This window comes from Lissotriton helveticus, chromosome 9 (assembly GCF_964261635.1).
Source record: "Lissotriton helveticus chromosome 9, aLisHel1.1, whole genome shotgun sequence".
NCBI classification, from domain to species: Eukaryota; Metazoa; Chordata; class Amphibia; order Caudata; family Salamandridae; genus Lissotriton; species Lissotriton helveticus.
In genome coordinates, this window is record NC_136070.1 from 793,528,375 (window position 1) to 793,544,049 (window position 15,675).

General features: G+C 50.8%; 1 protein-coding gene across 1 annotated transcript in view; it reads right to left on the reverse strand.

Annotated features, from left to right (window-relative positions):
- The window catches only part of CLPTM1 (CLPTM1 regulator of GABA type A receptor forward trafficking), a 423,589-nt gene that overhangs the window by 219,639 nt on the left and 188,275 nt on the right, over positions 1 to 15,675 (reverse strand). Inside the window, exons 6-7 of the mRNA XM_078660927.1 lie at positions 8,524 to 8,609; positions 8,152 to 8,272 (exon numbers count right to left, since the gene is read on the reverse strand). Coding sequence (XP_078517053.1) covers positions 8,152 to 8,272; positions 8,524 to 8,609 — 207 coding nt within the window. The remainder of the gene's footprint in view (positions 1 to 8,151; positions 8,273 to 8,523; positions 8,610 to 15,675) is intronic.

Sequence of the window (15,675 nt, forward strand, 5' to 3'; positions counted from 1 at the left end):
TACAAATCATCTACCAAGAGGCACTACGGGCCAATTCCCTGCCACAATCATCCCTCCAGGCCTTGATAACTTCCCTATTAAAACCGGGCAGAGACGGGATGCACCTAGCTAACTACAGACCCTTGTCTCTCCTTAATACCGACTATAAGATACTGAGCAAGGTACTGGCAACTAGACTGGCGCAGCACATCCCCCAACTGATCCACCCCAACCAGTGCGGGTTTGTACCTGGTAGGAGCACAGCTATGAACCTCCGTAGACTAGCACAACTGATGCTGCGAGACCAAGCGGATGTAAGCACTGAGGGCTGTATCTCACTAGACCTAAAGCAGGCCTTCGACTCCCTCAGATGGGATTTCATGTTTGCCACACTTGCAAAATTCGGGCTACCTCCGGAATATGTTGCATGGGTCAGGCTGCTATACACCCACCCCACGGCGCGGGTGCGAACGTCCAGATGCATCTCAGCCTTGGCCATTGCAAAGGGTACCAGACAGGGGTGCCCACTCTCCCCACTCTTATTTATCCTGGCGCTCGAACCGCTACTTTGTAAACTCCGGAAGGAGGCTTCACACCGTGGCATTCAGAGAGGCGGGACGACACACGTGGTGTCCGCCTATGCTGATGATATTATCCTGTACCTCCGTGATCTGAGGGGTGACCTAAACCCTATACCCGCACTATTCGAGGAATACCGATTGTTATCGAGCCTCACGATAAGCGAACCCAAGTCGTATGGTTACTGCTTTAATGCCACTGGTCCATCTGCATCACTGCTTTTCCCGCCGTACACTTTCCAAATGGCGGACACAACTTTCCGCTACCTTGGGATCCAAATCTACAGAGGTGCACAGGAAATGATAGACGGCAACTTGGGCAGAGCAATGAGGGCGCTCAAATCACAGATACAATTCTGGTTGTCGCTGCCTATGTCGGTGGCGGGTAGAGTGGCAGTATCCAAGATGGTGGTGCTCCCCCGACTCATTTACTATTTCACTAACTTACCATTCCTGATTCCAGCCTCAACTTTCAGGGCACTTGATACACTACTAACGGAGCTCATTTGGGGATCGGGGCGGAGACGCATAGGACTTGCTAAATTACAGCTTGCCTCTGGGGCTGGGGGAATGGGAGCACCAGACTTCAGGGCCTATAATTTTGCCTGTCAGCTGCAATGGCTGGCATACTGGCTGGCAGGTCGGAACCTACATGAGATCGACATGACAGAGGAGGATCGCTCCAAGGGGAAAATCCATGTCTTGCTTTTGCCCCGATCGGAGTTACCTGGAGACACTCCCCCTCTTCTCCGACTTGCAGTGCAATATTGGCGGAAAGCGGTAAAGTACACGACTCCCACGACTTCATACGCCCCTACAATCCCACTGTTAGGTATCCCGCTGGAATCGGGAACACTCACGGCCCGCAAGCTCACACCATGGCACGACGCAGGGGTAACGCACATTGGAGACCTCCGTGGATGGACGCATGTTGTCCTTTGAGGACTTCAGGGCCGCACATAACGTCCCGGGAGGTTCGTTCCTCCTACATGCTGGTTTACGTCATTACGTGACAGAGTTATGGGCGTGAGAGGGCGTAGAGCCACCCACAAACCCATTGCTAACGATGCAGTACCTCATGGGAACGGGAAGCCACCTGACCAGATGGCTTACCGCTGGCATCAGAACGGGGGCGCGATCTCATTACTGCCTCTCAAGGTCAAATGGGAGGGCGACATAGGAAGGCCACTCGAGGATAAAGAATGGGGGCGTATCCTTCAATTTCCCAAAAAAGTGGCTAGAAACCCGAAGTTCAAGTTTATCCAATTGATGGTCTTACACCGAGCGTATCTCACGCCACGCCGTATACACGCGATGTTCCCTGACGCTGTTGAAACCTGCCCTTGATGCAGAACAGATGATGCTTCACTGATACACATGCTGTGGGACTGCCCGAAACTGGGCTATTATTGGACCACTATACAAGACTCGCTTACCAAAGCGGGTGCTCCCCTACTAGCCCACACCTTAGAACATACAATAATAGGGCTAAGACCAGTGGCGCGTAAAAGAAGTGTGTCGACACGCTTCACCGATATGGCCATGCTACTTGCGAAACGCGCGATAACCATGCGGTGGAAATCGCCCAAACCACCCAACCCTGACATGTGGAGGACAGAGGTTATACGATGGGGCAGGGCAGAGGGGGAGGCGCTATGACACGAGGAACGTAGGGGCCTTAGGAAGACGCTGATATCACTAGACTGGTTTGCCATGCTAGGGGCTTTTGAGGCGGAGGGGGGAGATGAATCTAATGTCTCGTTATCCACAGCTTGAGTTATGAGCCGTCCTCCATACACCACAACTTGCCACGGACGTGCTTGGTGCACCCCGAAACACAGCACTGGGGAAACCCACACATTTTTTGTTTATGTCTCTGGCTGATTGTATAGAATTATGTATTAGGAAAGAGACATTTTTGGGCGTAGCCAATTACCAATGGATATATGCAATTACGAAGTAGGAGTGCCTAGGGTGGGCTTACAAGGGGTGGCGGGTAAAGGGTTTCTTGAGGGTTATGTTTGGTTAACTGCACTACAACAAAATGGAAAATTTATATTACACTTGATACTATTGTACCGCACAGAGCGTATTGATATGCGATTGCTTGTATACCAACTGTACCACGCTGTTGCTCTAACTACTATGCAAATAAACAAAATTTCAAAACAAAAAAAAAGCATTCCAGCGCATGATCTGCCTTGCCACCGAAGAGGTGGCTGCCATCGAATGGCATGTCCATAAGGGTGTTTTGGACATCGGCCGAAAAGTTGGTGGACCTCAGCCAGGCGTGGCGGCGAACCGCCACAGACGTGGAAATCGCTCTTCCTAGCGAGTCCGTGGTATCCAGTCCACATCTAATAGAGTACCGCGCTGCGTCTCTTCCCTCCGCAAGGGCTTGAGCAAGTTTCACCTGGGCAGTCAGGCAGCACGTCCGCAACCGTATCCCACAGAGAGTGGGTGTAACGGCCCAAGAGGCACGCAGTGTTGACTGACCGCAACCCCAAACTAAGGGAGGAGAACATCTTTCCGAACTGTTCATACCTCTTGGATTCCCGATCTGATGGTGTCGTCGGGAATGCAGATTGGGAGGTAGAGGCCTGGATAACCAGACTCTCCGGTGGGGTGGGTGGACAAGAAACTAGGGTCGCCAGGAGCTGGGCAGTGGCGCCTAGCGACGTTCCTATCTACAGGAGGGCCTGTAGTGCGCCTGGACCAAGTGCCCAACAGGACGTCTGTGAGTGCCTCATTAAACGGCAGTAGAGGCTCTGGTGAGCTTACCTGCGGTTTAAGGACCTCTGTGAGGATGTTGGACCTCATTGTTGTGACGGGGAGCTAAAGAGCCAATGCCTTGGCTGCCCTCATCAGCACCACACTATAAGCTGCCCCTTCCTCCGTAGCCACGGTAGGAGGGGAGACAAAACCAGTGTCTGGGGAGGTATCCAGGCCACTGGCTTCCCCTAGTAGTTCCTGTGTCCAGTCCTCATATGACTGGCACTCACATGCCAGGGGGTCCTCAGACACCCCCCCAGTCTCCCTCGTCGTCCATGTCAAGAAATTCAGGAATAAAGGATGGACCCAGATCCTTGAATTGCTCTTGGGCCGGCATCGAATGCGGCGACGAGCGACGCCGCTCCGACGCCGGATCCGGACCGAGGGTCCGAGGACGGCGCCGGGGGCGACACCCTAGGGGTTGACGCCGGCGGGGTCGTAAGGTCGACCAGCGGCGACCCGGGTCCGGAACCGGATCCAGTGGGGCCTTGCGGCGTCGGGACCGAAGTCGCCGACGGCGCCGAAGCACCCGACAGCACCGGGGCCGAAGCACCTCGCTTTTGCCTGTTTGGGGTCGGAGACCATTGTTTAAATCAGATGCTGTACAGGAATAGTTGATAACATTGCCATCAAAAACGGCACTGGGATGGACCAAGGAACCAGGGTGGAAGGCTGGACTGGCGCTGGTGTGTGCCCAGAGACTTGCTGGATGGAGTAAAACTGGAGGTACCTGCAGCTCTGTGGAACCAGAAGGAGCTAGCAGCTTCTGAAAAATTTGGTGCATGGACTCCCTTAAAGGCTGCTATTTGCTGCAAGGTTGACAAAGGCTTGGGAAATTCCGGACATGTTGGAACCAGTTGCAGGACTGGATCAGATTTAGATGATTCTGGAGGCAAAGGGCTTATTGAGGGATGCCCTTGCTACTTCTCACAATTTTAAGTGGCGTAATGGGGACATGACCCAGCTGGCTTTATGTCACATTTTCAAATTCAGCTTGCCGTAAGACTTCGCAAGAAGCTTTATGCGAGACAGCCACCCTGATTTGAAGCAGGACAGTCGTTTTAAAAGCAACCTCTTTTTATGCTCTGCTACACAGAGCTTCACTTCCCGCTCTCTGATCACCAGCTTGGGTGCAGGAGGACACACTTTTCAGATGACTGGGCAGAGTCATTACAGGAGTCCAGGGACCATGATGTTGAGGATCCATTTGTCTGACGTGATTTCTCTCCATTTCTGGAGGTAAAATCTTAATCTTCCTCCCACTGGTGTTATGTGGTCGTAGGTGTCTATTTTGTCCTGACCCCTCTGTACGTGCTGCCCCTTGGGATCTTTTCTGTGGGCGGGCACACGTAGTTTTTTGAAGTCACTTAGAGGCGGGCTGCTGCCCCCCTCTTCTATTTTGTCCCCGTCCATTTCTCCCTCGAAAGGACTGGCCTCTTTGTTGGTACTGCCAGGACTGCTTCTGCTGACCATGCTGAGCCTGCGAGTCTGCCTGGTGCGTTTGCTGGAAAGCCTGGTGTGATGTACCTGGCTGGTTTACGCCTCTCCCGCCGGGCCTCCGTGACGGGGTGCCCCTCTTGTTCCCTCTGAACTGCAATGCTCCCATGGATCTTGCTGTTTCGTTATCTTTTTTCTTTTGACTGAGCGTTTCATCAACTGTTGTTCCGAAAAGCGGAGCAGCACCATGACTGCCGGCAGCTGCTGGGGCAGTTTGCAGATCTGTTTTCCCTCACCCCTGGAGTCACCCGGTGGTGTGTCCACGATGTAGACACCGGAGACAGCCCGCCTGTAAGACACCAAGCTTTCCGAGTGCCCGATCGAGTTCGGGCCTGCATCCAGTCCGAGGTGGCCAAGATGCTAGCGCTGGGGGTAGTCGAACCCTCCGACAGTCCGTGGGCCAGCCCAGTTGTCCTGGTCCCTAAAGCCGCGGCCCCCGGCACGCCCCCGGAGCTCCGGTTCTGTGTTGACTACCGGGGGCTGAATGCCGTCACCAGGACCGACGCCCATCCCATCCCCCGGGCGGATGAACTGATCGATCGCCTGGGGGCTGCGAAGTATCTCAGCACCTTCGATCTCACGGCCGGGTATTGGCAGATCGGCCTCACCCCTGGAGCGCAAGAACGATCAGCCTTCTCGACCCCTGATGGCCACTACCATTTCAAGGTGATGCCCTTCGGCATGAAAAACGCCCCGGCCACCTTCCAGAGACTCGTGAATAGAGTGCTGGCCGGACTAGAAGAATTCAGTGCCGCCTATCTAGACGACATTGCGGTGTACAGCCGCCACTGGGGTGAGCACCTGACCCACCTCCGAGAGGTCCTGACGGCCCTCCGACGGGCCGGACTAACCATAAAGGCCAGCAAGTGCCAGATCGGCCAAGGGTCCGTGACGTATCTGGGACACCAGGTGGGAAGCGGCCGGGTGGCTCCCCTCCAGCCAAAGATTGACACCATCCGGGCCTGGGAGCCCCCAATCACCCAAACAGCCGTCCGAGCCTTCCTGGGGCTCACAGGATACTATCGGCGCTTCATCAAAGACTATGGAAGCATTGTGGGGCCCCTCACAGAACTGACCTCCAAGAAGCTACCCCAGAAGGTGTGCTGGACCCCAGAGTGCCAAGCAGCCTTCGAGACTCTAAAGACTGCCATGTGCACCGCCCCCTGTGCTCCAGGCCCCCGACTACAGCCGAGAGTTTGTGGTCCAAACCGACGCCTCGGAGCACGGCATTGGGGCGGTCCTCTCCCAAGTGAACTCTGAGGGAATCGACCTTCCCGTTGCCTTCATCAGCCGGCGGCTGCTAGCCAGAGAACAGCGCTGGAGCACCATCGAGAGGGAAGCCTTCGCCGTCGTGTGGGCCCTAAAGAAGCTCCGGCCCTACCTCTTCGGCACCCACTTCCGGGTCCAGACCGACCACCGGCCCCTGCGGTGGTTGATGCAGATGCGGGGCGAGAACCCGAAACTGTTGCGATGGTCCATCTCCCTGCAAGGAATGGACTTCACTGTGGAGCATCGCCCCGGCAACGACCACGCCAATACTGACGGCCTCTCCAGATTCTTCCGCCTCGGCGAGGAGAATCCCCAAGAAGATGGGTGACTCTCCCCTGCTTTCAGCTGGGGGGGACGCGTGTTGGACCCGGCCTCATGGCGTGGTCCTACCCCTCCCGCATGGTGGGTCCAGGACGACATCAGCCCTCCACCCAGCATCGGGCAGCCCTTTTGCCCGACACTGCACGCCCCAACATTGCTGGTCCGGCCACCATCCCGGACCCCCACTACTCAGCACGAGGCTGCGCCCGACTCCATCTTGGGCCCACCACGTCACGACCACGTGGCCTCGGCCCCGGCCCAGGCCTCAGCACAGCCCAGACATCGAGGCACCAAGATCCACCCAGGTGGTCGAGTGGCCACTCGACAGATCCCGGAGAAAAGGGTGTTTCGATGGCCCTCCAGCCGTCCCCGGACGCCTGGTTTCGATCGCCCTCCGGCCTCCCTGGGCGCTGGCTCCACCCCCCTGCTGGGTGTCTGGACACCATCATCCCGGCCCCTCTGACCCCCAGGCGCGAGGGTCCGGACATCAAAGGACTCCAGTCCTATATCTGGGCCAGCCCTGGATTAGGACGTCAGTTGTATCCTGGACTGGAAAGCCCTGCTGACGCTGTCACGGCCGACCCCAGAAGAACTCATTTTCCTGGAACCTTACAAGAGCTTGAGAGCCTGCTGGCGCTGCCGCGGCCCACCTTTGCCGAACCATCTTGAGAGCCTGCTGGCGCTGCCGCGGCCCACCTTTGCCGAACCATCTTGAGAGCCTGCTGGCGCTGCCGCGGCCCACCTTTGCCGAACCATCTTGAGAGCCTGCTGGCGCTGCCGCGGCCCACCTTTGCCGAACCATCTTGAGAGCCTGCTGGCGCTGCCGCGGCCCACCTTTGCCGAACCATCTTGAGAGCCTGCTGGCGCTGCCGCGGCCCACCTTTGTCGAACCATCTTGAGAGCCTGCTGGTGCTGCCGCGGCTCAACCTCTCGGAACCCCCGGCTCGAGGATTGAGAGCTGTGCGCAGGGTATCCCTTCATACACCCCAACCGAGACTGTCCCGCTTCCGTGACCCCCCTTTTCCGAGACTTTACAGACCCCTCGGTCTACTTGTACATATCGCTGGGAACCAGCGGCCTTTACTTCCTGATAAAGCTTACGAACTCGACCTCTGGTGTGGTGTCCATTTGTGGTGTGTGGTTACTCTGCTGTGCGATCCTAGGAGAGGGCCCTCACCCAGGAGGCCTCTCAGTAACGCTCGGCTACTTCTTGACGGAGAGGTGGACCTAGGGGTGGTCAGTCAGACATCTTCTGCCTCTCCCGGGGTCGCCTTTCTAACAACAATGCAAAAGAGTAACACTAAACCTAGAGGAAGGCAAGGCAACCATAGGAAACATAAGGGGACCAAAGAGAGCCTAACTAAGGATAATAACAAAACTTTAAAAGGTGGTTGAGGCAACACTAACAACTTCCAATTAATCATTAAAAGGGGAAAGGTTAATGTAGACTAGATCCAGACAAATGGAGTTACTTTAAAATACTTGTGCATGATCTCCTCTGTTGGTCAGTCATCAAGTCAACTGAAAGTTTGGTCTAGCAGCAAACTCACAATGGACTCCGGTCCCTGAACAAGTTAGGTAAACGGAGATAATATATCTGCTTATGTAATCTCATGCTGAGAATGATAACCATGATCACTAATGAGAATCGATTGTCTCTCATGCTATAACACTAATAACATCATATCAGCAAGAGTGAAAAGAAAAATAGCTTTCTATGGATGATGTGACTCACACTGATCGAGTGGAGGTGGCACACTCCCCTTCACCCATGGGGTGTGGTCGTCCACGATGTTGATGGTAAGATTGGGATGCCAATGGGAAATTATTTCAATGGGTCCATAATCCTCAGCTCGCTGTAAGAAAAGAGTTACATAAGTAACTAAACCACGCTACACCTCTAGATATGCCTACAACATATAGGACTGAGTGAGTCTGGCCCTACCACTGTAGCAGATGAGGCAATTATTAGCTACATTATATGAACCCTCAGAGCTTCACTCTTCACGTTAATAGACATTTCTAGCAGCAATTTACTTAACGCTACCCCACCATCAGTCCTTCAGCCCTCCAGCCCTTACTGTTACAAGCAGCAGGTACATTTTACCTTAATCATCTCTGGATCGGCCTCTGTCTCGCCAGTCAGAAGATTCTTTGTTTTCAGGAACCTTCGTCGTTTGTATTTATTAAGCACTGGAAGGCAAAAGCAAAGTGGTTGATGAAAGCATTGCATTAATAGTGTGGTCAAGGTGTGACTCTAGAGGGTGGACAGGGAAATTCAACTTTGAGTGACTAAGTAACAAATGAATATTTAGTTTCGGAGGCTTGGTATGACTTGTGGGTACAGAAGGGAAATACAGTGGTGATAAGGGAGGAGGCTGGGTGGCATGAAAAATAACGTGAGTGGCATAATCGAGAACTGGCGCTAGAAAAAAGAGAATGGGGAGAAAAAAAGAGAATGGGAAGACGCATAACTAAGTTAACATTCCCATGCAGATTGCATCAACCATGCAATGTGATAACTCACTTATTGTAACTACGTTATCCTGCACGAAAACATTTTTAAACATTCTAAAAAAAAAAAAAAAATGACTTACCTTGAATGGTTATTCTGTAACTTTTTTGTAAAAAAATCTAAATTTTTTATATATTTCTGCTATCTTGTGGTTGGCTTGAAGAACAAGTTACTTACCTTCGGTAATGATGTATCTGGTAGAAACACAGTCTAGCCGCAGATTCCTTAACTAAGAATATCCTCCAGGCTCTAGACTGGATCCGGAGATCCTCTGCGCATCGGGGGGACGGCATCGCATGCCTCTGCTCTGATGTCGCCCACGGATATGACGTTAGTGGAGCCATACAAGTCCCTTCTGGCGCGCAGACGTCAGTTTTCTACTGTGAAACTTTTCCGCACCACAACGCAGAGCCACTACTAAAACTGTGTGTGTGGGAACAACCATAAATAATAAAATGATGATAAATATCACAATGCATTGTAGAGAAAAAAACGTCATACTGCAAGGAACTGAAGGGAGAGAGCAGAGTACTCGTCCCTAGAAAGAGTCTCGCAGAAGCGAAGACCCATGCCCTCCTTTGAGGCAAAACAGCAATGGAAATGAATGTTCTGGTAAACGACAAGCAGTCTCTCACCACTTGAAGGTCATTTTAATGGACAAGACTAACATGAAGTTATGGCAATTGACAACATTTCTGTAGCAACAGAGAATGTGCAACCATAGCACTAAATATGACCAATTGACTGTAACATAGTCCAATAGACCCTAACCTAATGGAGAAAAGGTCCCAGGGGGGAGGGAGGGAAGAAGGACATGACCAATCTCCACACTGGATATTAACCAGGGTGCAAGAGAGTGAATGGATATAGCAGCCCACCACAATGTTGCGAGAATGGGTGGAGAAGCAACAGGTAAAACAGAATGAGACATCCTGGGCTGGGAAGGATGCAAAGAGACACATGCATGAAGACAGAAAACACAGGTAGAAAGACCAATGAGAAGAACCTACACTCAGAAGGTACTCGCGGAGCGGGGAAGATGGGTGGGGCGTTAAAGAATCTGCGGCTAGACTATTTCTCTACCAGATACATCGCTACCAGAGGCAAGTAACTTGTTCATCTGATAGAGAAATCTAGCCGCAGATTCCTAAACTTTTGAATAGATACCAAAGCTATACCCCATTGGAGGAGGGTCAGTGACTGAATCCCACTAAGTTACAAAGAGAACTAATCAGTCAATAAAGATTGACTAAAACAGGTGGAAACCGCAAGTGCAAACGTGGCTGAGACTAGACACATTATGATCTGGAAAAGGAGCATGAACAAATAAATGCAATGTCACCACAGTCCGTCACAGGACAGTACAAGACTTTGGCCTTCCAGGAAGTGACAAAGGGAAAGCACAGAAACCAGAACGGCCAGTGCACAATGAAAGAAAATCCATAGGCTTCTGTTCCAAGTATGAGAAGCAGAACTGTGTGCAGGATCCCATGGATCTGCAAACAATAAAAGTCCCAGCGAAAGGACAAAACAGCATGACTGAGTCAGAGCGTACAAAATGAGCATGCACAACAGAGGATGCCAACAATTACATGTAGAGAGACAGGGGTCACCCATGTAGGGTTTTACTAAACCATGACTACAAGGAAATACATGTATGTGGATAAAAGGGATACACATATGCAGACTGTGTGGACCGTGGAAGCCACACCACATGCATGCAAAAGCCCATGAAATGTAGCATCGACAGCACATATGCGTCGGCAGAAAGCCACAGAACGTATGATCAGGTAGTCATACAGACGAACCATACACCAAAGTACATCAGTCAAAGGATACCCACAGAAGCTGAACACAGACATAAGGCTCGCTCTCAAAATAGAGAGAAAGAGAGGAAAAGAAAGAGAATCTGGGGCTAAGAAGCCCAAGATACTGTAACATAGGAAAATATAGTAGGAGTGCTCTCCTGCAGTCAGTATACATATTATATGTATACATATCTATACATGCACATGCACACATATACATACACGCACATACATATGTTTGTTTTCGTCTTTTTTTATTATAAAGAGAAAGACAAGGGAAACCTGAAGAGCATGCACAAGACAAATACAGCAGCCCACACAATAGGTACCTGCAGCACCGATGTGAACCATAGCAGGACATCACATATGTCAAAACACAGTAAATCACACAGATATATATTCAGAAATATGTATATATAACCATATACAGACACTGTGTAAATGACATTGAGTATCTCAGAACAGAGAGCCTTCTAAGGATAACATCGGCTGAGGCCATGAGTAGAGGGACCTGAGCCCCTGGCAATGAGCAGAGGGAAGACCTAGGACATAACCACTACTTAACACCAGAGACTGAAGAGCAGACAATACCACAAAGATTAGAACGTAGACAACGCTGAGGTGCAAGTTGGACCAGCAGGCCACCCAGTGCCTATGAACGTACCAAGTGTTTACCCACAGAGTGTGCCAGAACTGAAAGCGGAACAGAAACTGTTCCAGAAGTGAGAAACATGCTTACCAGACACCCTGGCTTACGGCTAAGACAGCCAACATAGGCAGAAAAGGTGGAAGCACAGTTAAACACTTGAAAAGCAACCAAAGGCAAGAAAATGAAGGCCTGAACACCAGGACGAGCCAGTCGTAGCGTAAACCCAACAATACTCTGGAGAAGTCTGCATCCTCAGAGGCAGGAAAGAACTATGGACCAACCATAAAATACAAACATGAAAGCTCCAAAGAGCTATGCCACCCTTGTAGGTCTTACCAGAAGAGAAGTCCCGAAACAGTAGGGGAGGACGGAAAGTAGCATAAACCATATTGCGATAAGCCTACAGCATGAACTATAGGAAAGTTCCCAAGAGGGAATGAAAATAACTATCACAAGAGGACCTCGCAGGATCCTCAGTAAGGACCTGCGCCATACACGAAGAACAGTATCTGGGTCATTGTACATTCACCACCCAGGCAGAAAACCTACTGTGACAAGGTAGAATGGCTATACAATAACCAACCGATACCCCCACATAGGGTGTGTCACATCCCTATAAAAAGCAAGAGAACACTTCTTGAGACTAGCTCTTAGACAGATGAGATGAAAATAAGGGCAGTAACAGCTGCCTGGCTGACTGTACTGTCCGTCTGGGAAATAGCTTGAACCCAGAGACTGACACCAGAGAAAGGCAGTGACAATACTGCAACCAATGCAAACAAGTCAAGAAGTCCACAACAATGGACTTAAAACAATGCCAATCACGGGAAACCGGACATTAGTCACTGGACATCTGAGTCCACATGACTGTCAAAAAGATGGGCCCCATCAAAGGGCAAATCTCAGAGACGCTCCTGAACATTCTCAGGAAAACTACCATCAAGCAGCCAAGCATGGCGACGCAGAGCAATTGATTTGGCTATAGAAAATTTTGCCAGCTCACGACCATCGTGAAGAATAGAAGTCAGGTCAGCCCGAGGGCCTTCCGGAAGAGAGGGAAGGAGGAGCTCAACCGAGTCCCAGAGGGCAAACGTAGTCCGTGCAAACACGCAGGACGTGTTTAAGGACCGAAGGTCCGAACTCGCAGATGCAAACATTTGTCTACCACATGTCTCCAACCAGTGAGACTCCCTAGTGGGTGCAAGTATCAGAGAGGACGACGTCAGCGAGGCTGAGGCTGCCTAGTCAACAAGCCCTTTAGCCCTAGGGTGTAGGGCAGCAGCGGTGCGTCCATTGGGGCGTAGCCCCGCCAGCCACAATGGACCCGCATCGCGGCCGCAATCCTATCTATAAATTTTTTAAATACATTGCAACAATCAGCCTCCGCCCTCAGCCCACCGCCGGGAATTGTGCAGGGGGGGAGGGGGGGCCTGCAGCTTGAGTGACACTCAGGCAGACCGTAGTGCGCTCAGGCAGACCGTAGTGCGCTGTGCGCATGTTTGGGATTGTTGGAAACTATCTCAAGCATGCGCACTAAGTTCCCCAGCGGGACCCAGGGGGGTACTTGTTCGCCTGCTGCCAGTGCCACAGCCCGGGTTTTCGAAGGGCGACAGGGCGAGCAGCAAATGTGCCCCCCAGCGCCAGGATTGGCTGGTCCACCAGCACGCAGCAGCCATCATTGGATGCCGCGCGGGGGGGTGGCGCACACACTGTCGACGTACACGCTGCAAGGAGGATCAGGATGTCGGCGGACGGCGGTAAGAAAACTTCGGCAAGTCTTCCAACATCGTGTGCAGTGGCCTGTGCCAGCGTGTGCCCGTCAAACATCTGCGTGACCCATCCGTCACCATCTTTAAATCACTCCTTACAGCCATAAATAGCTTGTAGAGCCTTCGCCGTTAACAGTACACTCTTCCTCCAAAACTACCTGTTCCCATCCCTGCCTAACCTACCCCAGAAACCTTTACTTCCTGTCACTCCCCATACGCAGCCAGCGGGCTCTGTCCTTAAAAGCAGAGACCCTCCAGCTGTTCCTGCTAATCTTGAAAGATGCAGGTCTCTGAAATAACTTGCTTGCTTTCTTTGGTTTTATTCTGTGTTTTTCGACATTGCTGTGCTCTTTCATTAAACCGCCCTTTTAGTGAATAAATACAAATTAGCTTATGAATAATAAACAATGCTGAAAATAATACGCCATGCGCCCTTGCTCAGATCGCCTGCTCAACCTCAACTTCGCAACCAGTGATGTATTTAATTGGTCACTTTGTCCTAATCCTGCAAAGTGAAGCAGGTAATGTGAGCAGTGCTTTGAAAGGTACCCCTGGTCAACAAATTAATAATTGTCTTCCTTACCCAGGCGAAACACACGAGAGAAAAGACAATCCTGAGTCTCGCGCTTGTGAGACATACTTTATGAGTTTACTCAGACTGTGAAAACACGTTTCCTGTTGAGGAAAAACCGTGGCACCTGAGAATGCAATGTCATTTACTTAGAACTGCGGAAATGGTTATCTCCTGTCAACAACTGCGCCGAAGTACGATAAAAGAATATAATGAAACCATAAGGAGGGTGTTTAGCTGTAATGGCCATGCCAGACCGCCCCTTGGGACCAAATCGAACACTTCCGTCCATAATATTTACAATTGCCATTTCGTGTGAGCGGGCCATAAAAATATCCTTAACAGACACCGCTTCTACCTTGATCTTCTCCAAAAAAATAATACCGGTATAGTAGATGAAACACTTGGAATCATATTTCTTGCATGTGTTTTTGTTTGATTCACCTCCTTAGTAAGGGCATGAGTGAGTTCGCTTGGGAACTTGAGTAACCGTGAAGCTATACAGAGAAAAGAGAAAAAGAATCACAACATAAGAGGCAAGTCTAATCTTGAAGAAACGCATAACAGATACATATGATTAGAAGAACGTTTTTGAAGGTAATGTTTTGTCTGATGCTACTCACTGCCTACGCACAAAAAAGCTTCCAGAATGTCATTCTGTAAAAGGATAGCTAATGTCTTATATGTCGGTGCTTTTCACTGTTCCTATTTTGGCCATGCAACTTACTTGTGCCCCCCCTACTACAAATTATAATAATAGAACGTCCTATGTGGCACTCCTATGCCCTAACTTAGTCTTGTAATGTCTATGGGGGAATGTGTATGTTGCATTCCCCTTTGCAGAACGGAATTAGCCACCAGGGACAGTTCCCTGTCGTGTACTATGGTGGGGTGCGTGTGCACTTCGTTACAAGCATCGAAGTTTAACCACAGACATTCACGGGGCACAGGACGGACATATTTTCCCATGAGCGAGTTCGAGCGAACATTTTAGTGTTTTTATTGTTCGGGTGAACATTTTTGAAAATGTGCCGTCATTTATGGTTCAGTAACATGGCAACTGATTCCAGGAGTATTGCACCGGGAATAAGAATACAAGTAAGATGATGCATTTAAAATAAGAGGATAGATAAAACAAGCATTGAAAATGCAATAGGTCTCGCAATAGAAGAGTTTGACCTTTTTCGTTTTGCAATTGGATGAGTGGCGTTGCGTGGATGAGTGGCGTTGCGTGGATGAGTGGCGTTGCGTGGATGAGTGGCGTTGCGTGGATGAGTGGCGTTGCGTGGATGAGTGACTTTGCGTGGATGAGTGACTTGGCGTGTGTGAGTGGCGTTGCGTGTGTGAGTGGCGTTGCGTGTGTGAGTGGCGTTGCGTGTGTGAGTGGCGTTGCGTGTGTGAGTGGCGTTGCGTGTGTGAGTGGCGTTGCGTGTGTGAGTGGCGTTGCGTGTGTGAGTGGCGTTGCGTGTGTGAGTGGCGTTGCGTGTGTGAGTGGCGTTGCGTGTGTGAGTGGCGTTGCGTGTGTGAGTGGCGTTGCGTGTGTGAGTGGCGTTGCGTGTGTGAGTGGCGTTGCGTGTGTGAGTGGCGTTGCGTGTGTGAGTGGCGTTGCGTGTGTGAGTGGCGTTGCGTGTGTGAGTGGCGTTGCGTGGATGAGTGGGGTTGCGTGGATGAGTGGGGTTGGAATGCAATATGTCTCGCATTAGAAAAGTTGTAGTTATTGGTCTAGTAAATGACATATATTATTTATTTGTTGGTTGTTAAAATTGCTAAATTGATGGCTTTGTCATTTACAATGCCAATATAATATAATATAACTTTCGCGAATGTGACACCTATAGCATTTGGAATCCAACATGTTTTGTATTTACGTGACTTATATGGCAGCTCTGGTCGTTATGCCACATATCTAGAGAGCAGGAGAGTGCAGCAGGGGAGAGAAGCACAGCA